Source organism: Erithacus rubecula (assembly GCF_903797595.1).
Source record: "Erithacus rubecula genome assembly, chromosome: 5".
NCBI classification, from domain to species: domain Eukaryota; kingdom Metazoa; phylum Chordata; class Aves; order Passeriformes; family Muscicapidae; genus Erithacus; species Erithacus rubecula.
The window spans coordinates 17,077,322-17,102,236 of record NC_136687.1 but is presented as its reverse complement, the minus strand read 5'-3'; the positions used below and the strand labels follow the sequence as shown (position 1 = coordinate 17,102,236).

General features: G+C 36.0%; 1 protein-coding gene across 2 annotated transcripts in view; it reads right to left on the bottom strand.

Annotated features, from left to right (window-relative positions):
* TBC1D19 (TBC1 domain family member 19) overlaps positions 1 to 24,915 on the bottom strand; it is a 49,138-nt gene that overhangs the window by 2,403 nt on the left and 21,820 nt on the right. For both annotated transcript variants that reach the window (XM_079305907.1, XM_079305908.1), the window contains 10 exons: positions 24,046 to 24,118; positions 23,223 to 23,261; positions 20,708 to 20,820; positions 15,576 to 15,650; positions 15,047 to 15,109; positions 7,213 to 7,297; positions 5,289 to 5,333; positions 4,059 to 4,091; positions 1,603 to 1,712; positions 382 to 473 (listed from right to left, as the gene is read on the bottom strand). In XM_079305907.1, the coding sequence (XP_079162033.1) occupies positions 382 to 473; positions 1,603 to 1,712; positions 4,059 to 4,091; positions 5,289 to 5,333; positions 7,213 to 7,297; positions 15,047 to 15,109; positions 15,576 to 15,650; positions 20,708 to 20,820; positions 23,223 to 23,261; positions 24,046 to 24,118 (728 nt within the window). The remainder of the gene's footprint in view (positions 1 to 381; positions 474 to 1,602; positions 1,713 to 4,058; positions 4,092 to 5,288; positions 5,334 to 7,212; positions 7,298 to 15,046; positions 15,110 to 15,575; positions 15,651 to 20,707; positions 20,821 to 23,222; positions 23,262 to 24,045; positions 24,119 to 24,915) is intronic.

The window sequence follows — 24,915 nt, the reverse complement described above, 5'->3', positions numbered from 1 at the left end:
CACTATTGAATGACTCTTGTTCTCTTGCCTCTTCCAGTACCTTCTGCTGCAACTAACACATTTGTTTGTCTTCTGTCCCCTAGGAAATACATCACTTAGTTCCATCACATCCAACATGAATTACTGAAATTTAGCTGAATAATGCAGCATAGACCATTTCTCACAGAGCAATTCTTCTTTCACAGGGCATACAGAAGAAATGCACAAAGCAGAGATGCAGAGGTTAGACAAAGCACTCCATCTGACTCTCAAGAAAAAAGGCACACTGATGGTTATACTTTTGCATAATTTCCCATAGATCTTAAATTAAAACACTACAGAATAGCATTTTCAGAACAATGAATGTGCAACATATGTAACAAATCAGAAAAAAGCACTTACGGCTGTGCTCCAATTTCTCGGAGGTGATAGAAGAGCTGGGGCAGATGGGTTTGTAGAAGAGTCTCAAAAAGCAAACATAATGATACAATGCCCTAAATAAACAAGATCATATTTTGAATACTAACACTCATCCTGTCAAATCTGAGAAAACAGTAACAGCATGTAAGTGTACACTACTAATGATATAATAGTCAACTCAGATGAGAAAGGCACAAGCAATTCTAATACCTTCAGTCACTAAAGCCTTGAACCTGCAATTCCCTGTACATATTAGCAACATAATATGTTCTGACAGTTCCTTTCAAGTCTGAGTTAATTATGGTGCTTGTATGTCAGGGTTGAAGTACTTAATGGGTTATTATAGTGTAACCTACTCAAAATATTTCCACTTTGATGAAACAGACCTTAGTTGCACTAAAAAATAAAGGATGTGAGAAAAAGTATCTCTCTGATAGTAAAACCAAACAGCAATAGGGATAACTACAAAAATAGTTAAATGTAAACACATTTAAAACTTTTTTCAAAAACTATTATGGAAATGAACAGATTTGAAATGGTATACCAAGGAAAGGATTTTCTTTTAACCAGGAAATTTTCAAAAAGCAATATAACTCTTCAGTACTTTTTGAAGGAAAAAATAAATATTTACTCTGTTTTATTCTTCAAAACATAAGACAAGCCAATTTTTACAACTCTTGTACATTCAAGACAGCTGATCCTGGTCACAAAGAGACAAATTATTTAAACTCATCTAGTAGTACTAAAATGCATGTGCTGTCATACCAAGATACTTCAGTTAAAGAAACAGACATGAACTTGGTATCACTGTAACAATATCTCTATACATATATTTTAGTCCCTTTACCCCAGACAATATCCCAGAGTCCATTTACATATCTTTAAAGAAAATGAATTTGTGCGACTTTTTGAACTGAGAAATCTATTAGATTAAAAAATTTGAGTCTTATAAAAGACCCCATACTCTCATAAAATGATAACTTACTATTTTAATAAGATACATGATAGCAAAGACTAACAATGACATAGAAAACAACAATATACTGACTGGAATTACTTAATAATTTTCCCAAGCTTGCCTGAAATATTTTTTTATATTCAAAAGGATACATTTGAATCACATAGAAAACCATGCTACTGTATATTATTGTTATGTAGCAAACAGGATATCAAGTGAGTGGATTTAATTCCTAATGAACTTACAGAGGGATGAGAAGAGATGGAATGGAGTCTGAAGAAAAAACGCACATACATCTCACGGAATATCTGATACAATTTGGAAGGTTCATGGTACAGAAAACAAAGTGGAGCAACTGAAAGGATAAAAGAATTATAATTGACTCAACACTGTAAGCTGCTAAAAGAGTTCAATGATTAAGTGTATGAATTATGAGGAAAAGCCATGTAATTTATAATACCATAACTTACAAAAACAGTACTAAACCAATTACTGAGAAAGAACTATTCCATCACAGTCTATCATTTAATGTAAAAAGTCAAAAAAAGGAGTATGATACACTCTAAATATTATTACTACATATTTCAAGAAGCTAAACCAATTAGAACCTGCTTACTACAGAGCTGGCTTCTGAACCATAAGAAATAAGCTGTAAGGAGAGCACCTCTGGAGTACAGGGCAAGGCAAACAGTGTAAGTTTTCAATTCAACTGTCTGTAACTTTCAGTGTGCCATGGGGCGAGAGATCAGCCCCAAAGTGATGCCCTATTTGTAAGACTGCTTGAAGACAGATATTGTGAAAATGAAAACATTAAAAGAAGAGCTTTCAGTTGCCACAATAACATCACTAAGTATGACAAACTCATAGAGACATGTTTATTTCTTACAAGAACTGTAAACCATAGATATTTGGTACTTTACTGTTTAGAAGTGTTCTAGTACACCTAGAACAATTATTCAAAATAATAATTGATTACATTTGTAAAACAGCAGCTCTGAAACTTTGCTTGTTTAATAAAAGTCTAGCATATAGATAAATCTGTATGTGCTGATGAAATATAACCACCATTCCTTGAAAGTCCATCCCCTCAATGCATTCTCACAGACAGTTGTCATATCTTTTTGTGAACAGCCTTTTGATCTATCCAGTCATCATGCTGACTGCTTCATTTTACAGGCGCATTCATTTTAGCTTCTGTCAGCTAAAATTTTAACACACTCATAGTTTCTATCTCTACATTCACCTTCCCCTTCGTTCTATTCACACTAAGCTAGGGATATGGATATATTTACCTGAATATGTATGTACACATAGATACATGTACATTTTTTAATAAATATACATGATAAATTTTATGTATGTGTGAATTTATTTTCATATTTAAATATCAGAGAAGGCAGCTTAATAACAAAAATGGTATCTGTGTATGAGAGGTGGGGTGCTAAGGTAGGGTGACACATTCACAGAAACATGTATATCTGTAGGGGCAAGAAAAGCAAATGGTGTTTCTTGTGTTCATGTTTTTAATGCTTGAAGATGGAGGTGGAAAACTTGTCAGTGTGCACATGTACATAAAGGCCAGGAGTGTAACAGAACAGCCTCTGATAGCTGGCACCCTGACAGTGTATGCATGCAAACAGGAAAAAGGGTATAGGATTTTCATAAGGACCCAGACACTTCCTCATATAGCAGCACAGCATGGAATACAGAGGACAGCCTGCTTGGTATCCACAGCCTTGAGCTACATTACCATGTTTCTGCTGCCTTGCTTTTCACCCTTCCTCTGTCTCAGAGCCAACATATTCTGAGCCTGTGCAAAGCATGAGGACAGGAGGGAGGGAGGAAAACTCACACCCAAGTTTGGGAGGCATTGTTCTCAAGGGCAGAGTCAAACCCAAACATTTTGACAGGCAGCTCACACAGACCAAGTGAACGCCTCTAAGTGAGTCTCTAAGAAAGAGTTTGTAACTTAAATGCTCATTACTCTAAAAAATTTAGATTCCCTACTCAGGTTCAAATTTGCATTTCATATTTCAATTCCATTATTTTAAGATTGTGTATGATCATTAAATTTTATTATTAGTAAAACAGCATTTTAAGTATAATCTTATCTCCTTGCCTGTGATGCTAGAAACACCTTTGATAAAACAAAAGAAAAAAAAGCTAAAACATCTAATCTCACATCTGCAATAGCTGCAATACATCTGTAAACCAAAGAGATTTTTCTGCTTTTTTTCCTAAAAATCTTGTTGATATTTGAGCTTTCCTCTGTGTAGTGAATTGACAATCACTATATTATGTAATGTTCTTTTAACACCTCTTGTAGGCAAATGTAGAGAGCAACAGGCCTTTCACATTATTCATATTTTTAAGAACTTTTTTAATGGGTAACTTGGTATACCCAGAAGTGAAAGAAGGAAAGAGCACTTTGTTGGTAAACTTTATCCCTCTAGTCATATACATTAAGATGCATAGCTTAGCTCAGCCATTAGCTCTCAAAGAAGGAATTCTCACATGGTAGCAAGCTGTAATATAAGTAAATAAAAGAGCCTGAAATTTTAAAAATTATATTCAAGTCTTCATACACAAAAAAAACATAAAAGAACATACACAAGTTTAAAAGCTGCAGAAAAGTATACAGTTTTAAACTACAATGAGTAAAAGAAATCCTGAGGTTTTAGCTTATGAGAGTCACACTTACCATACATAGAAAAGCCATGAAAAGGGATTACACCTGTAAAACAAAATTATTTCTTTTTTGTTCTTTAATAATTAAGCATGCAAAAAATATTATTCCCCTCACTCAAATTGTATTCTGCCTATGTCAGGCATAAAGTATTCCCTTGTTATTGCACCTGCATAGCTCTCCATCTTGTACATACCTAAGAACAGTATCACCTATGTCAGCACAACCAATTACATGCTTAAACACAAGCTACAGTTCCTAGAAAGACAAGTAGAGCTCAGTTCCCATGAAGCTATTACACAGAAGCTTTGCTGATATCAGAACCTAATTTCAGATCAATGACAACCCATAAATGTCATGCACTGACAAGAACGGAGTAGGAAAAAAAGGAGGCCAAGACCTCTAGTAATTCATGTAGTACTCAGACAGAATATTCACAGTACTTGGCAGTTGTAGAATGACAACTTGCTCCTCCTTCTCAGCTGATCTTAGCTCCCATTCACTAGATTTTATATAAGACTGCTAAGAGGTGGCTGCTCTGGCAAAAGATCATAGTAACAATGCTTCATGGCTACAAAGCTGCAAGAGTTGGAGAGGCAAACAAAAAAACTGAAATAAAAGTATGTACTGCAACTCACTCCACTGAAATATAAAAGACATAAAAGACAAGGCCAGAGACAGACTTAAGATTGGTGATGAAGGCCTTAAAAGCAAGAAAGAGCTTGAACTTGAAACACAAATGGAGGGAAAGTATTCCCTTGAATCCTTGAAATTATTTCAATAAGGGATTGAAAAAGTCAAGGTAAGATCTGAAAAAAAACAATTTTATTAACTGTAGTTATAACAACAGCAGTGATGTTAAAATTACATAGATCTGTGTCAACACACATTTTGAAAGGAGAAGACTTTAAGGTGTGGTTTGTTAAGTACTTAAAAACTGGGAGGTCAGCCAGCTTCAGCATTTATCATTCAAATCCTCTAACTGCTGAGGATTGAATACAAGCTTCTGCACTACAAGTTGCTTGTTGTTTTCCTTCTCTTTCCCACACACATAGACCATCTCTGTGATCACAAACACCAGGCTGAATGTGAGTTTGGAGTAACTTCCATCCAGCTTACTCCTTTAAATTAATGTACTTCACAGAGTAACAGCAAAACATAACTTGTAATAGGAAAAGAAAAAAATCATGTACTTGAGAAAAAAAATCAAACTACCACTAGAGGAGGCCATAGTATAATTCATACCATTTGGAGGATAGAAAACAGCATATTCTTCCATTCCAAGTTTTCCTGTGAACCATCAAAACACAAATAAAATGTCATTAAGCTGTAAAAAGGTATGAAGATTTAAATAATTTAAATTTAAAAAAACCCAGATTTTAAATTACAATTTACAAAAATCATAACTAATTACATTATTGACCATATGACATTGTCTAAATTGTAGCAAGCAATGCAAATGGGACAGGTACAATGTCAAATATAAAACTGAAATGCAGAACCAATAAAGAACAATGACAAACAACAAAAAAGAGGAGGAAAATTTCAGCAATGCTGTTCCATTGAGATTCTATTTGGGTGTGTCCTAGGACCTATAAAGGTGTTTGCTGCAGACCTGGAAGACAGTGAAACTCTAGGAAGGAATAACTGCATGAAAATTTATAGAATATCCTGTGTACTCTATTTACTCTTCACAACAGAATTTAGCACATGGAACTTTTGTCGGGTTCAATGGAATCTGAACCTTGATATTTTCCTATAGCATGAACTGACTAAAATAAAATAAAAATTAACCTGCAAAACTCCTGCCTACTACCCCATGAAAACAAAATCCAGTATTTTCCAATTATACAAATTAGTTGTTTCATTAAACTAAAAATTATTTTCTCCTTTTCCTTTCAATAGTTTGCTTGTTGTACAGCCAGGAATTATAATCTGGGAGGATGAGTATTTTTAGCATAAAGCACATCTCTTGGAAAATCGACTAAAAATAGGACGTACAAGCCTTTCGGATTTACACCACACAAATTTAGGTATCAGCAACATCATTCTCCAGATTTGTCTAGGAATATGCAGGATGCTCTCCATAGCTGTGTTTCTGGGCTGCCATTGCTCTGTGTCTGAAGTGAGACCTGGGATCCCACTGCTGTTCTGCTCTCAGGTGAGCCCTTTGCTTATTTCAAGCAGTACATAAAGAAAAATCCATAATTCAGTGGAAGGCAGGAAAAAAAGCAATAGAAAAGGAATTAAAAATTTGGAAAACAAACTTATAGCAACATAAGAAGCAGCAAACTGAAAACTGTCAGCAGAGGTCTTGTGCAAAAAAGTACTGAGGGATTATGTTTGGCTAAATACACAGGCACCAGGACCAAGGAAATAAAAAGGAATGTAGAAGATGACGGTACACAGGGAAAAAAAGTGATTGGATTACTGAATGACTCAAGAAAGAAGGCAAAATTAGGAACTTCTGGGTAAAATCAAGGTAGGTGAGATTCTAAGATTCAAGGAAACATCCAGAAGAATGGCAGAGAAGGCAAGTGGACTGAATCAAGATTCTAGTAACTAAAGATTGTTAAGAAAAATAAAGAAACTTCAAGTCAAAGAACATCCAAAATTAATCTAATACTCTGGAAGATGCCATACTTAAAAAAAAAAAAAAATCACTGCTTAGTATGTTTGGTAAAGCACTACTCTCCCACACTTTTGAACAGAGCCCACAATCCTTTAGCACCATGTTCTGCTCCTGTCTACAAATATTTGCAAAACTCACTGCTTTGCAAAGAAAACATTCTATAACAACTTCCAGTTGCTAAATTTATTGGAGGTGCAGAAGACAATATTGTCTATTTAAATGTCTAGCTGTGATGAAGACAGACATTGTCATGTTTTTACCATATTGTCATAGTTGTGTTTCATTTCTTCTGGTAAAACACTGCAGAATTACACACAGAAAGCTGGAGTAAAGGAACAGCATTGCAATTTGTGATCAGCTTCCAAGCTGTCATGATAGAATCTGTGCAGAAGTCAGCTGGATACATTTTCATTAACATTATTTAAAGTGTAGTCTACTAGGTGTAATGAACACAAAGCAAATTCACATACTGTATTAGTGCATCAGTCAACAAAAATCTACATGATCTTTTTAAAAACAACTCTTTTTACCTCGTACCTTGTATGTATGACTTGGGTGGGGTGGCACTACTGTAAGCAAAGTGCTCCAGTACAGATGTATCTCGGGAAAAACATAGTAATACCTGCAGAAAAGAAAGTCAGCTGAGTAACTGGATCAAAGCAATGTCAAATTTAAGGACTTGTCTTAATTAGCACCTATTAGATGCAATTTAAGAGAGTCAATAAGGTTGAAAGCTCTTCACCACCTTAGTTTAGTTTATTTTAGTTTATTTATTTTATTTATTTAGTTTATTTTTTTAAATTTCCAGGCTCACTTTGAACTTCCTATAATTTTACATTCACCTTTATTTGTTCTCAGTTTTATATCCACATGCTTCAACCTACCTCCTTCCCTCTTGGCAGGTGTTTATCCCCTTCTGTCACAACATTAGTGAGTCTATGTATCTGGCTACCTTTACATATTTTACACTGTTTCTCTACTCAGTTACTATGACCTGGGGATGTCCTAGTAAGTGAATAAGCAAATGAAACATTGACACGGATGTGTGCAGCTCCGGAAGAACTTACATTTGCTTTCATTACCAGGATTTTTACAAAATGTTTGCATGCGATTCAGCTCTGTCAAACAACAGATTATAATGCTCACCTTGTATCCTAAAGATCAGAAATGTACATTGTATATTCTAAAGTATATTTGGAGTTTATTGTTCACATAAATGAAAAAAACTGCATTCACAGCAACTGAGTATAAAATTGTGCAATAAAAGCATTAATACAAAAAGAAAAGAATCTCATTCTATCAGGAGTTGTAAAAAATGTGGTGATTAGTATTGTACTGTAACAAGTTCATGTTTTCACGCACTGAAAAGCTGCACTATGAAGAATGTACACAAGAGGGCAGACATAAAGCAGGCTTCAACTCACAGCTGACTTGTACACCTGAATCCCTCTCTTGGGGTGTAAGCCCAGCTGGAAACTAAGCATCACTCAGACTCTCGCTCAACCCCCTCCCTCTTCCTCTCCACCCCGGTGGAATGGGGAGGAGAATCAAAGTAAAACTTGTAGGCTTAGATAAGAACAGTTTAGTAAGTGAATAATGGCAAATGATAATAATAAAAGACTAATGCCAGACTCTTCCCAAACCCAGACTGGCCACCCAGTTCCAGGTAACTCCTTCCAGTTTATCTACTGGGCATGATGTTCTGTGGTGTGGAATATCCCTTTGATCAGTCCTGTCTATGCTCTCTCCCTGTTTCTTTTGTGTACCTCCTCACTGGCAGAGCATGAGACAAGGAAAAAGTCCTTAACTTAGGATAAACACAAACTTAGCAATACCCCAAAATATCAGTGTGTTATCAACACCATTCTCATTCCCAATCCAAAACACAGCACTGTAGCAGCTACTGGGAAGAAATTAACTCTACCCTAGCTGAACTCAGGACACTCTGCTCTTGAAGATTTAACTATTTTTAACTGTAGTCAAGGTGTAAAAGGAGGAAATGTTTCCCTACATAATTCATTGTGAATAAAAATTAACAGATTTTTCCTTCCCACTCATTGGTGCAAACATTTTCCACATATCAGCATTTACCAAAAGGAGACATGCAAAATGACATCTGAATATTATGCTTTAATATTTTTTTTAATGGAAAGCAGGTCATCATTTGATACTTTTCTTTTTTGAACTTCAAAACTATTTCTCAAATACAAACATCTTTCAAAAACGAATAATACTTTATCTCAAACAGTTTAAGCTAAATATTATTTTTGTGCAATACACAATCATGTTCATAGCTGCCAAAATATCACTGACAATAACAATACACAGGCAAATGTAATTCTATGTGTATGTTAACTGAGGTGAACGAAAGAGAAACTAATCTGAACAGGACATAAACTATGTTCTCTCATAGGGGAAAGAATGTAACCTTCATTTGAGGCCCTCTTTTTTTAGGAATACAGTGTCCAGTACCAGTATCTGGAAGTCTTTAAATGAAGACTCTGCATCTTAGTAAGTGATAGACTCTAGCTCAAACCCGAGTTATAACTACACCCAAAAAACTCTGGGCAAAGTTCTTTGCATGTATTGATTCTGCAGGATGTAAGACTAAAGTATTCAAATTGAAGTTCTGGCCTGAAATAAAGAATTTACAAATTTACCAATCCACGTGTTATTTTCCTTATTGACAGAATCATAGTGCTAAAGAAAACAATGGCACAAACCCCTTTTCAGGTACAGAAATATTGACCAAATTATTGATTATTTATAATCCAACTGAAAAGAAAACCACTGAATTCAAATCACTGAGGGAAAGAAAAAAAACCCCAAAGCTAAAATTTTTATCAAAAAGAAATTACTCTATTAAAAGTACCTGTATTTTACTTCCATAGTCATGAAGAAGTAATAAAAATAAGTAAATTTTGGGTAAAAGACAGCAAAGATATTGAAGGAAATAAATGACATCATTCCACATCGTTTTTCCTGAGAACAACTGCATGCTACTAAAGATGTGCCAATAATACAACAAAATATCCTCTGCTCAATGACCTGGAAAACTTAAGAAGCAGTAACCAGTCATGTAAAAACGCCATAAACCCAGTGCAAACCCAGAAATAATGTATCTGGTTTAAACTAACATTTTCATTGTCTATCTTATTTAGCCAATATTTAATTCCATTTATCATATTAAATCAATAAATAATGCCCCATATCACAGTGACTCATACTATAAAATCTTTCCAGGGGTTATAGAACAAAATAATTTGGCAGTAAAGCATTTGCAAATTAGGTTGGAAGAGGAAATTATCAAGGAAAATGGATAACCTTTTTCTAGAGCAGAGTCTAAAGAATACCACAAAACAGCAATCACAACTAGAGCAACAAATAATTAGAAGTTAGAGATATTCTCTGCTTCAAAGCCTTGCAATAAAACTAGCCACATAATTTTTCAAAGATTTTTGGTGAGTGTCCTTCAAACTATTAAAGAGTTTAGTCTTTTTTATGATTCTCATTCTGTAGCTATACAGATATAAAAAAAAATGGAAAACATTCAACTGAGTTATAATTGAGAATGATGAACAAAATCTATTTCTGATGGTCTTAAAAGATTGTATCATATATTAGTCCTTACTTCTTCATAGTTTATTAGCCTGTGCCCACTGCAAGTGACAAGTTAATGACTAATTAATGACATGGTAGTCTACATAGTAAATTAAAAAGAAACAGGAATCAGATTTTCACATCTCAAGAAGACACAATGTTACAACAATGAAGATTATATTTGACCATTAAATAAAGGAAAATTCTTGTAAAATATTTTAGTAAATGAATATTTTAGTGAGCAAATACCAATGTTTGAGTTGACATTATTCAGACAGTTCACAAATTTCACAGAATCACAGAATCAGTAGGTTGGAAGAGACCTCCAAGATCATCAAGTCCAACCCATACCCTAATATCTCAACTAAACCACAGCACCTAGCGCCACATGCAATCCTTTTTTTAAATACATCCAGGATTGGTGACTCCATCACCTCCCTGGGCAAATTCCAGTACTTGAACATACTTTCCATACAAAAACTTTCTCCTAATATCCAACTTATATTTCCCTTGGTGCAGCTTGGTGTCCCTTGGCGTCCTCTGGTTTTTTCGGTTGCTGCCTGGAGAAAGAGACCAGTCCCCATCCAACTACAACCACCTTTCAGAGAGTTGTAAAGAGATAAAGTCACCCATGAGTCTCCTTTTCCCCAGACTAAACAGCCCCAGCTCCCTTAGCTGTTCCTCACAGGGTTTGTGTTCCAAGCTCCTCACCAGCCTTGTTCCCTCCTCTAGATGTGCTCAAGTGCCTCAAGGTCCTTCCCAAACTGAGGGGCCAGAACTGGACACAGCACTCGAGGTGCAGCCTCAGCAGTGCTGAGTACAGGGTGAGAATGAGCTCCCTGCTCCTGCTGGCCACACTGACACAGGCCAGGGGCCACTGGCCTTCCTGGCCACCAGGGCACACTGCTGGCTCATGTTCAGTGGGCTGTGGACCAGAACCCCAGGTCCCTTTCTGCCTGGGCACTGTCCAGCCACACTGCAGGGGATTATTGTGGCCAAAATGCAGGACTCAACACTTGGACTTATTAAATGTCATCTTATTGGACTCTGCCCATCCATCCAACCATTCCAGGTCTCTCTGCAGAGCCCTCCTGCCTTCCAACAGATTGACACATGCTCCCAGCTCAGTGTGATCTGCAAAATTGCTAATGAAAGACTCAATATCTTCATCCATGTCATCAATAAAAATGTTGAACAGGACTGGCCCCAGCACAGACCCCTGAGGGACACCACTAGTGCCTGATCCCAGCTGGATTCAGCACTGTTCACCTCCACTCTCTGGGCCATCCAGCCAGTTCTTAAGCCAGCACGGAGTGCTCCTGTCCAAGCCATTGGCTGCAGCTTTTCCTGGAGTATGATGTGGGAGACAGTGCCAAGGCATTGCTGAAATCCAGGTACACAACATACACAGCCATTCCTGCATCCACCAGGTGGGTCAGCTAGTTGTAAAAGGAGATCAGGTTGGTCAAACATGACCTACCCCTCCTAAACCCACACTGGCTGGGTCTGATGCCCCAGCCATTCTGTAAGTGCTGTGTGATGGCACTCAGTATAAACTGTTCCCTTACCACCAGGCACTGAGGTCAGGCTACCTGGCCTATAATTACCAGACTCCTCCTTCCCACCCTTTTAGTGAATGGGAGTCACACTGGGCTCCAGTCATCTGGGACCTCCCCAGTGTCCCAGGACTGCTGGGAAATGATGGAGAGTGGCTTTGCAAGCTCATCTGCCAGCTCCCTCATCACACTGGGATGCATCCCATCTGGTCTCATAGATTTATGAGCATCCAAGTGGCTCAGCAGTTCTCTGACTGACTCCTCCTGGATAACAGAGGGACCATTCTGCTCCCTGTCACTATATGCCAATCCAGGAGGACAGTTGTTCTGAGGACAAACCATCTTCCCACTAAAGACTGAGGCAAAGAAGGTGTTAAGCCCTTCTGCCTTCTCATCTGCAGTTATTAAGTACCTTCCTGGATTCAGTAGAGAACAAAGTTTGGTCTTACCCTTTCTTTTGCCATCAATATATTTGAAAAAACATTTTTATTATCCTTTACAAAAGTTGTCAAATCAAGTTCAAATTGAGCTTTGGCTTCTCTAATTTTTTTCCTACATGCCCTAGCAACCCCCTTAAATACTTTCTGAGAGACCTGACCCTCCTTCCAACGATGATATATCCTCTTTTTATTCCTAAGTTCCTTCAAAACCTCATTGCCCATCCAGGCTGGACATTTGCCTCATCGATTCATCTCTGGAACACAGGAACAGTCTGTTCCCATGCCCTCAGTATCTCTGTTTTGAAGCATGCCCATCTTCCCCAGACTCCTTTAAGGACTGCATCCCAAGGAACTCCCTGAATAAGTACTGAGCCTGCCCTCTGGAAGTCCAATGTAAGAATCATACTTATGTTCCTCCTGATTACACCAAATATAATTTCATGATCACTGTGCCCCAAGTGCCCTCCAACCACATCTCCCACCAGCCCATCTCTATTTGCAGAACAGAACTAACATAGTCCCTCCCCTGGTGGGCTCCCTCACCAGCTGTGACAAAAAGTTTTCCTCCACACACTCTAAGAACTTCCTGGACTGTCTCTTTTCTGCTGTATTAAGTTCCCAGCAGATATCTGGTAGGATAAGGTCACCTACAAGAACAAGGGCTAGTGATCCTGAAACATTCTCCAGTTGCTTACAGAATAAATTGTCCACCTCTTCCTCCTGGTTGGGTGGACAGTAACAGACTTCCAGTAGGATGTCAGCCTTGTTGGCCTTTCCCTTAATCCTTACCCATAAGAATTCAACTTCATCGTTATTAGTTTCAACATCTACGGCATCAAAAGTCTCCCTAATATAAACTGCCACTCCTCCAACACTTCTCCCTTTCCTGTCTCTTCTGAAGAGCTTGTAGCCATCCAGTGCAGTGCTCCAGCTGTGTGAGTCATTCCACCACATTTCCATGATGGCAACTACATCACAGCTTTGCTGTTCTACCATGGCTTCTAGCTCTTCCTGTTTATTACCCATGCTGTATGCACTGGTTACATGCACCTCAGCTGGGCTACTAATTTAACCCCTAACTCGGGCTTACCACCCTTGGGCCTGCTTCCAGACAGACCAGCTGCATTCCCTTCCCCCTTCAAACCTAGTTTAAAGCCCTTTCAATGAGTTCTGCTAGTTCATGAGCTAAAATCCTTCTGCCCTTAACACAGAGATGCAGCCCATGCAGATCCAGCAGGCCAGGTGCCGTAAAAGTTGCGCCATGATCAAAGAACCCAAAATTCTGCTGATGACACCAACCCTTGAGAGCCACTTGTCCATAATGTGGTCTCTCCTACTCCTTTCACCATTTTTCTCTGCCACCACAGGGATTGAGCAGAACACTGCCTGTGCTCCTGCCCTATCAACCACTAGACCCAGTGCCCTAAAGTCCCTTTTAATTGCCCTGACACTCTTCTTTTCAGTCTCCTCAGTGCCAGCCTGGAGTATCAGCAGTGGCTAATAATCAGAGGGCTGAATCTGCCCAGGGAGTCTCTTGGTAATATCCCATACCCAAGCTCCAGGGAGGCAGCAGACCTATGGGGCCCTCTGTCCCCCTCAGAAGGGAGTCACCTCCTATGACTATCCTTCTTTTCTTTTTAATGCTAGAGGTGGTGATCTGTCTGACAGATAAAGCATAATTGGGAGGCTCACTGGACAGATCATTTTTCTTCTATGTCATCTGCCTGATGCTCTGTATCCAGGGCCTCATACCTATTCTGAAGTGGCACCTGGGTAGGTGATGGGGGTTGTGAGGAAATTTTAATTCTAAAACAAATTCAGATACAGACATTAATATTGTAACTATTTTAAAATAAAAAAGACCATAATTTCCTGAGGTTATAGTTTTAACTATTAATATTTAAATGCAGAATTGTATGCAGACATGCTTGAATAGTATGCTTAAACAGTACTGCATATTTTTATATCTATACAGACTAAGTAGCATTAAGGACAGTTTCTTGCCTAGTTAAATTACTTGCATTTTTACATATTCCCATCAAAAAAAAAAATTAGTTTCACATAGGCCTGAACAAAAAAAATCAAGCAAGTCTAAAATAACAGATATCACTAATGAAATCAAAAGTGCTGTGGAAATGTTAAGTTTGCTGCATGACAGTTACGTTGACACTGCAATAAACTACACATTAGGAAATTCATAGATGTAATCTCCTTCTAATTATGAGCATTTGATAGGTACCAACAAAGATAGTCCTTTATAAATTAGCTGGATTCCTGATTGCTAGAAAGAGCTTTGCGATGGGAGCAATCCTACAAGTAACTGTACCTGTCACTACCTTATTCAGAATCCATGCCTTTAATTTTAAAATATACTTATTGCAACAGATCACTGTAAAGCAAGGGAGTTTTAAAAATGGAACCCTGAATATACTTCTCAAGTCTTAATTTGTCTGTACACAACAGCTTTTAATTGTTGGGGTATACTGCAAACTGGAAAGGGGAAAAAATATGGCTGACTTAATATTTTCCAGTTTAGTGCACTGGAAAGACATTGTGTATGGTCCTTCACAGGAGGAATTTTAGAAGATTTCTCTGCTTAATCTATTTTAATTTAAATCTAATCAAGTTTGCTATTCAGAAGAGAAAGTATATGCAGCAAACAGATGTATCTGTCCCACTGTACTCTGCCTTATAAAGGCAGTTCTCTCTACAAAGATGATACAATCCCATAGAAGTATACCTTCTAGGTTTCCTAACAAAAAAACAGTTACATACCTGATATAAATAATCCTCAAATACAAAATAGTAGTCATCATTGCTTGCTGTCAGCTTTACATCCTGTAATAAAAAATACAAGAGTTTTAAAGCCAAAAGACCTCTCTTCAGACTCCCATGGAGGCTAAACTTAACATGGTGATAGAAGACACTGTTTCACTTTCAAATAACTATAGTTAAGGTCAGACTCCACATTTTAAAACTTAAAAATGCAATATTAATTTGATGATTAAGTATTCAGAATTGAAACTTGAAATGGAAGCAGTCATATTCTGTTGGTTCTTTCTCACAAACCCAGTTACTCCTTCAAATGAAGATACCATTCCTTTATGACTTTACAGTTCAATTCAAATGCCTTACATGAGAGACAACACAGGCACAAGGAATAAGTTCACAATAATAAGTACACAGTAATTATTTTTACACTCCTCAAAACCAAACCATCTAGTATTTCCTTTGTTAAAAAAACCCCAACAAGATACCAGTGTGATGAGCACATAAATCACTCACTGTTTAGTGAATTACTTACTTTGTAAATCAGGCTGTCCACTAAAAGGTCGTGCTGAATCACATTTGACTTAAGCTGTTCATAGTACAAGATGTCCTAAAATTAAGAATATTACCATCATCTGTCTGAGACATGACCTGAATTTATATTTAAAGTAAAGAAATTAATTTTCAGCAATAGAAAAAAAAAGCCCAGATTTAACTGATAAAAGCACTGCATATTTATGAAGCATATATCATGGTTTGTTCTAGTTTAAGCCCTAAGAATTGAGATTTGAAACGTTATAAAATAACTTTGCCTTCAGATAAGTAATAAAATGAAAATTAAGGGACTAGTTCAAACCAAACACCCATATCTTCTAACTTTTAGTACTCTCTACACCTAAAATCTTTTCAATGCTCAAAATCTTTATGTTTTATTTCTTTGTTACCCTCTGTTTTCATGCACCTCTCCACCAATAGGTTCTGTCTTATCTTGAAGTTGCTGCAAATATTTGACATTAAACTAGTATGAACCTGTGAACAGTTTCAATCTGTGCAAAGACAAAATGATAGATATATATATATAAACTTTTGAAGAGTGCAAAACACTAGGACCTGTTTCTAAACTCCAATTATTTCCTGAATGTCCACAGACCATACATGCAGGTGAAACAATGGGAAAGAATCAGAACAAACTTCTCTGCTTTTACTTTCATCCCTTTCTTCTTAGAAAGAGCTTGCAAAGGAAAAATAGAATAAAATATTGCACTGTCATCCTGTAACTCCCAAATCCCTAAATATCTCTCTGCTATTACACCTACAACTGGATAACAATTTCTGATTCATCTGAACTAATTGATAAATTAAGTAAGCCAACCCAAAGATCTTTCTCACTTCACAAGACTGTTTTGATTTCGAGGTATCTATATGGACACCACACAAATATTTGTATATTCCAAACTTCATAGATTTACTGCTGATTTCTTTGATAAATACAAATCCAGAGTAAAGATTTGAAGAGAAAGTGGGAAGTAAGATGAAATCTTGAGAGAGAGAGAATGGTGAACAGCACACACTTAGAAACTAATTAACAGAATTGACATATTACTAAACTGCTAAGTTGAAATGAGGACAAAAGATGAATTTACTAAGTACTGATGCCTCCCACAGGGAAAATATTTAAATTTTCCTTTTGAGAAATTAGAAAGGGGAGGTATAAATATTATACTATTTCTTTATGAGGATCAGACATAAATATCTACTAAATGCAAAGTATCTGCAGTATGAACATAGCATTCTGTTCTTCAAAGCTACAAACAACCACTCAAATATTCAAGTTATCATTTTAGAGCATCAATACTGTAGTTTAATCAAGTATAACACTGCCAAATGAGTAACATTTTTTTGCCATCTCCAATGACTGTCTATATTAAAACACAAGAAGCTAATATTAAAGAAAAAAACCCCAATTAAAACCAAGGAAACCACAAACCAAAACCAAAACCCAAGGTCAGAGGGTTGGAATGAGATGATCTTTAAGATACCTTCCAAGGCAAACCATTCTGTGATTCTAAGAAGACCAGAAACACAAGTTGTTCAGTTGAAATAGAATTCACCCTAAAAAGTTTGGAAAACTAATCAGAAATTATTGAAAAAAATACTTGCAAAGCTAAGACAATTGCAACCATTCTAGGAATAAAGCTTTTAACTCATAACTTGTAATTCATTCTCTCTTAAATTGTGATTGCTGTGATGCAAAATGAAGCTGGGCTTGGGAATCACACCACATTTTCAGCCACAACTTGGCTACAAGAGATCTTGCCCATGTCTCATGTAAGAGAAGAGGCTTATGACTGATGCTGTATTTATAGATTTATTCCTTAGATCTCAATCATAAGCAGGATTTACTTTTAAGATAAAAGACTCTGGTGACCAGTCTCTCACTGTGACAGTGAGGGATATTTTAAGAGCCTCACTCAGCCCTTAAGAAAGATTCAAGTTCTTCTTTTACTATTTATTGGCTGCATTTCTTTCTCCAGATGAGACATTCCACTACTGGCAAATTTCAGGAGTGTCCAAAAACATGTTACATTCCTTACGTTATTTAAAATGTTTTCAGTTATAAAACAAAAATCTTACAATTTTCATCTGATTCAACATTTCTTCTTTGTCTGCCAGATCTTCATGTAACACTGATTTGTAAACCTATTCCCTTTTGAAAATACGTTGCATTTTTATATAGATTGCAGCTTTTCTGAAAATTATATACTTTTATGCCACACCCCCAAATATACTAATCTTTCCAAACTGAAATAAAGTACACTTCAGGATTGCAGTGACCAACCCTCTTGACCTTACAGAGTCACATCCCAAAATTTCACCCAAAACATTCATATTGTATGAGAGCACAAGGGAGCTTTGAAAGCAACTCATGGGCAAGAGACCAGTATCTTTCAGTAGAATCCAGCAAAGCTACTTTAAGTAGAATCTGGATATTCACCTTCTCTGAAATAAAGGTTTGGATTACTCAGCTGGCACAGTCAGTCCACCTGAAATCCCTGGCACTAGAGCTACACTTTCACTGATGAACTGTTGGCAGGTCATGACCCATTTTTAGTTACCCTTGCTATGATTGCACTATTGCATTTGCCTCTTGCATTTGCCTCTCAAATCTAATAAGGACAAAGCAAAAACCTAATCAGATTACATAAAGAGAAAACAAACAAATGAGTTAAAGGAAAACCCTCCTGGCAAATACTTGAAGAGAGTCCAAAGCTTATTCTCCTTTTACCAGAGATCTGTGAAATCTACTTGTAAAGTACATCCTTCTCCAGCCAAAGATGATGACAGTCCTTCCGCTGTTTGAATGGTACAGTGGGAGCCTTTGGCAACTGATCCTAATCTAAAAAAACCTTCTGAAAAGGCAGATATATATATAATGCCCCATTATGAACTTACCACCTCATCTACTTATTATATTTTTAAACCTTGGAAACTACATTCAGTAAAACATGCAGCAAAGAAAAGAATTACTGATTTTTGCATGCTGGAATTTTCAGAATTAAGATTTTCCACCTATACAAATCAAAAAACTTAGAAGGGAAGAAAAAGCCTATCAGATAATGAACAAATTTCTTTCCTAAGCACTGTTTCAGTAGCATGCAGGGAATAAACAAATGTGTAACACTATGAACAGAAGGAAAAAATTCTCAGTAAGTGCGTGCCATCCATTTCATGCAATGAGACAGGCATCCCACAGGAAATAACTGTGATTCTGCGATTCAAGATCACATGATTAAAATATATAGACAACAAATTGGACTGTTTACACAGACAATATTAACTGTGACACTGCTCACCTTCAAATGTTTGTCTTTGCAACCTTAAAAAGGCTCAGTTCCTCTAAAGTGTACCATTACAAATGAGAACTGATAAACGATGCATTGTCAGGTAATGTGTTCATACATTTCTAAGTAATCCTGCATACCGAGCTCACAGTTTATCATTTTTATGATTACAATGTTAGATTGTTAGTATCATCCCTTGCTTGGCTGTATATTAGCTTTATACTAAGGCTGAGCTTTACTGAATAAAATTTTCCAAACAATAATATTGGATGCTAGCACACACAATGCTGCCCATATCAAACCCTCATAATGCTTCACATTCAAGAAAGGAAATTCACAGTTCATGTGATTTAGAGATTCATACACCTATAAATGTAATAGAGCCTAAATTGCAAATCAGAAATATAACAGCAAGGAGTGTCTGCAAGCAGACAACTCCAGCAGAGAAACAAGTCACAAGAGGTAGAGAAAAGAAGTTCTAGATAAATCCATAAGGTCTATGTGAAATTCAGCAGATCATAAAACAGCTTTCATGTAGAACCCAGGATAAAAATGCTATGCAAAAATAGTCCTGGAAAAGAAGACAGAAGATTATGACAGCTGTTACATTAGAAGAACAGTTTCAGTTTTGTATGACAGTAAAACACTTACACGGACTTACCTCACAGCTTAAATTATTTTCTCTGACATAGTGTATCTTGTCCCAGCTTGATAATTTCTGGTTTTTATGGGGACTGAGGGTGCATTTTGTATTTCACTGTTTTTCAATCCTTTATTTCAACAATCACAAAGTGGTAGACTAATTTCCCAGTCTGCATCATTTTATCTGCCTGTACCATTTTGTCTCAGTGTTATCAGTACCATTTTCTAACCACTTCCCCTCACCTTTCTGGAGTTCTTTCAGCATCATCACAAAGTATTGTCCCACCACTAATTCCCTGCATACAATTTACTCAGATCAATCTCAAGGCTCTGGAACCAGCAGAATGCCTCCTAAAGAAAAATTTCTACGCAGTCTCAGAATAATGTATGTGTACATAGTTTCTTTTTCATCTATAGCTGACAAATATAATTTGCTAAGTGTGTAAAAAATTAAGGTAAATAAATCACAAGGTAAATAGTTATGTACATATAAAAGCCTCACATCGAAGTTTCCCCAACTATGCAAAGACCTTAAAGAGCAATTGAACTTTTTAAGGTGTATTAAATATAATAACTATGGCATGGCTTTAGATACTGCAAAAAGTTTAATTGCTGAGAACTTGTATCAAATACAAGGTAAAATGAAAAACTGTTGCTGTACAAGAGAACATGGAAACAACCCACATCTTACTAGCTCCCCTCTAAGTATTTTTGATTGTACATATGCAGAGTATATGCCATAATACATAAAGCAATGTATAAGATACATAAATGCATATGATAGCAGGGTCAAACAACCAGGAAAGAGATCTAACACATCTTTTTATAAAACTTATATAAACTTTTTATAAAACTTATAAAAGATATGAGAGGTTCAGCCTTCTTTGCAGATCTTTTTTTTTTGCCCCCTTCTAAAAAAGTCAGCATCACATAGGAAAATCTCAGGAGACAGTCAGATCAATTGAATAATTTGTTCTACAGTATTTTGCTTGCATATCTACTAAAAATTAGGAAAAGTAGCAAAGACTTCACCACAGTACAGAGCTTTTTAAATCATATATCAGTTTCTGTGACAACTCAGTAGAGCACTTTCTATTTTGGAAAAAATATCACTAGATGATATGTGCTTGCACTTTCGTGTTCTCACCTACTCTTCATATTTTACTCTCTCTTTGCTACTCACCTCTGGCTGATTAGAAATGTTAAGAATAAGGGCCCACAGATCAGCTCGGAGTGCTGTTGGACATCCCTGACGAACATACTGCTGAGCTGCAGCACTATCTTGCTCTGCTAAAACTGTAAGAAACAAAGCAGGTAAAGAGTTGATGTAGTGTAAGACTTCTATCAAATACCTTTATTTTTAACTTTAAAAATTGGTTTACTATGCTGTAAGCATTAGCTAATAGGAAAACACTGAAAAGATCTGGTTTCTACAATGAAACTTTTAAGTAATTCACTGGGAAACAAGGCAATTGGTATTAATCAGCAAGGCTGTACTACATTCTGTCATAAAACAGCACTTAGTGACTATCACACACCATAGCACACGTGACTATATCAAGGCTAGTTGCAGCTACTAAGCTGGCATCCTGCAGAACAAGTAGCCATTTATAGCCACAAAATACTCCTTGTTTAACTGAGGTATCTCAGTTCAAATAGAAGAATGCCCCTTATTCTTACTTTTCTTTGTGCCTCCCTTCTTTTTATATTAGCTATATGAGTATCTTCACAGATAACTGTGGGGCCAGAATTTTCCACTCCAGAGTGTACTGCCTTTTTTTCTCATTATTGGTATATTTACTCTAGAGGACAAAGACCTTAAAAGATGTTGGTTTACCTTCATCCTGACATAAAATAAATACTCTACTGCTGACAGGTTTGCTTATTTGGGTCACTGTTGTGAAGTTTTAGGTTACTCTGTCAGAAGAGCCTCATGATGAATACAGTACTGTATATACCATAAAACAGATTATCTCATTACCTACTTAAATCTATACACTTGAAAGACTTACATCTGTATCTATCATAATCTGCTAAAAGTGCTCCTCATTGAGGGTGTGTGATTAACTGTACCCTCATACCCAAAATGTCTTTCACAGAGAGAGAGAGAGGGAGAGTTGGGAGACATTTCTGTGTTATTATCTCAACATTACAATTGTGTTTGACGGCTACTTGGAAGCTTCCAAATCCATATCCTCTAATTTTCCTGAAGTGTCTATGAAGCAGCTTGCTTTTCTATATCTCATTGAATTCAATATTCACAATACCTGGTCTGATAAGACTTAGAAGGATGAGGTGTGGAATTAAATACCTAGCTAATTGATTTTTCTTTCCTCCATGTTTTGCTTAAAACTGAATTTACCAGCTTGCCAATTTTCATTTAACCTGCAGAGCTCTAACACAGACATTTCTATGATCCTTTGCTCCTGTACGAAGAGGGCAAAAAACCCCATTCCTACATTCTCCACAGAACTTCAGAAAAACTGACATACAAAATATTAAAAAGTAGTTTTGATATATACAAGATGGGTTTTACTAAGCACAACAAAATAAAATCCTCAGACTTGGCAATACATCTAATATAAAAGCAAAATCAATACCTCAATGGCAAACAAAGTCATAGCTAACACCTATTAGAGCAAGCAGCAAGATTCCCACTGAATGAAAAGGGATTTCAGTTTATGGTCAAGGCACTTACATATTTACAAAACTTTTTGTTTTTGAATATAGAAAAAACCACGGTATTCTCTAGAGCAGAGATGCTCTGTATAGACAAGAGATGACAAATACAAATGTGACAACATGGAGTTGAATGAATAGCTCAAGAAGTCCAGAAAATATAGTTTATTTGGAAGAATGGGAAAAGAACAGAGAGATGGACAGTACCTAATGAGTTGCTCTTGGATTAGAAAATTGACAGTGAGGGACAGAAAGAATAAAACAAAAGAAGTAAGAAAGAAAGATCACTGTTTTACTACTGCAACAAAAAAATTAGGATGGAGCACTTTTGGGACAGTATCCTGCCTATTTTTCCCTTGGATGCTAATGTTCAACAGGAATCAGAAGAGACAGCAATGAGTAAATACTGGTGATTTTCAACCATTCCTCGTATGTTTCTCTATAAGCAAACTTAAACTATTAAATTATTATTTCTTTTAACTTCCTCTTCCTTTTGTAGGGTATTTATTAACCAACAAACACAATCCTGGAATCTTTCAGAAAAAGCAGTATAGAGAGACAAGTAAGTGAATATTCCATAGTGCCTAAGTCCTGCATTATTCCACAATTGCAACTGATTATTAAAAAGACTATTCTGACACAGAGGCATAGATCCATCCCCTTACAGTAATGAGAACTTTGTGTGCAGAGAAGGGACTCCAGAGAAGAGAAGGGAATTTTTATTTTAAACTGAAATTCAGTTGTCAAATAATTAAGTTGTCACCAAAAAGATGTCTATGTGCTTCCTATTTTGTTTTAATTGAAATATCTGTGGAGCTTTTTATGTGGCAGCTACTTGGTAGACTGCAAATGTTTGCTTAACAGTATTAGAGACTGGCTATCTAAATTACAATGGTATTACTGATAATGCTTTGTGCTAATTTAAGTTCTTAAAATTCTAAGAGGTACATGCAAACAGAAATTTACTAAATGCATTCTTAACTACTCACAGTTTATTACAGATAAAAACAGATCCATACCTTTCTGCCCAACATTTACATGTTCATTTTCAAAGAATTCTATAAAATAAAGACACAGAAAAGCATGCAAAAAAATAAATGAAAAAGACACTCCAATTGATAATGCATCATTACATTCAGTTGATATTTACTGCTAACATCACTAAAAGTTAACCTTCATCAAAGTTCTTTTCCAAAGACATTTTTGTGTTAATTTTGTGTTTAATTTTGTGTTTTAAAACCACAAATATCAAAGCAGCACTATACTACATGATTTTCATTTAGGCAAGTTTCCATTCAAAAAGAAAAATCTTTGTGATACCATTTTTATGTGGAAAGACCATTTTAAAACTTCTTCCTACAGTAACAGATGCATACATGGAAAACCAATAGAGATTACACACTATTTAAATTACTGAATATTAATCTATGGTTTTGTCCTGTAATATTTTCTTGACAACAGTTGTTTTAAATATGTTTGCATGTATATTTGTGTGCATATATAAATATGCCTATCTGTTAGCTGGATTAACATTTACTGGTAATTTCTGTATTTCTGGAAACAGGTAACGTGGTTCTCTAGATCCTGAAGTGTTCAAATATAATGAAATTAATGTATTCTCTCCTTAATGGGATGACTTTAAATGTTCTCCCATTCTGACTTTTCATATATGCAATTTTTTGTATTACTAGCTATATTTTACCAGAAAAATCACTACAGTCATAGTTACAGAACAAATATTTATGGCTTACAATGGGAAAAATACACAAATTTTAAAATAATTTTGAAGAATTCTGCTCATTAGTGTTCTGTTTGAATGACTGGAGCATGGCAATAGCTTACCAGGAGGCACTTGTGCTGAATCATCAATACCTAGCTGTCCTATATTTAAGCCTAGTTCACTAAAGTCTTCTTTCTGAAAAGGAACAGAACCATAACAAAATAATTAATATGCTTAATTCTCCAAATCACTTGAGATTTCTTCTGAAAGGCTTAATGTGAATATTTTCTGAACCAAATTAAGTTATTCTAAATGCATATATTTGAAAAAGAATCTCACACCATCTGGGGCTTATAATTTTAATTATAAGCCCCAGATTGCTGGTCAAGTATGAGCTACGACTGGATGTAGTGAAGTGGTGAATGAATGATCAGGTTAAGGATCACTAATTCCCATTTCTTTTCCAACCCAGGTGAAAATTCTACTAGCATAAAATCTCCAACAGCCTCATCAGTAAAGCAATTAGAAAAACTCTCCTACATAATAACTATTATTCAAACATTTATTTTCATTTACAACCTGATAATAAAGGGATTTAAAATTATATTCAGAAGAAAGTTACAAGCTAACTCATTGTCAGGATACTGATCTTGTTCAGCATCAGCAGAATTGAGATGTGCCACAAATTTGAAGTTTCTCATAAAGAAGAAAAATTAATTGAATAACATGTACAGAAGTGGTTTTTTGGTACAAATTAAATCTGTGTGGCAAAAAATGAAAACTTCCACACTTGCAGAAAATTTACTTTCTTTTTCATTAAAATAAAAAGGGTTTTTTCATTAAAAATGTTTTTTAATATAATTTCTTTATGCGCTGTACTTTAACTACAAAATTAGATTGATTTTCACTTTCAAAAGGAGACATTTATGTTGATACTGATATTCTGTTTTAGTCATTAGAATAATTTTCATTAGCAAGAAAAAAAAAAACTC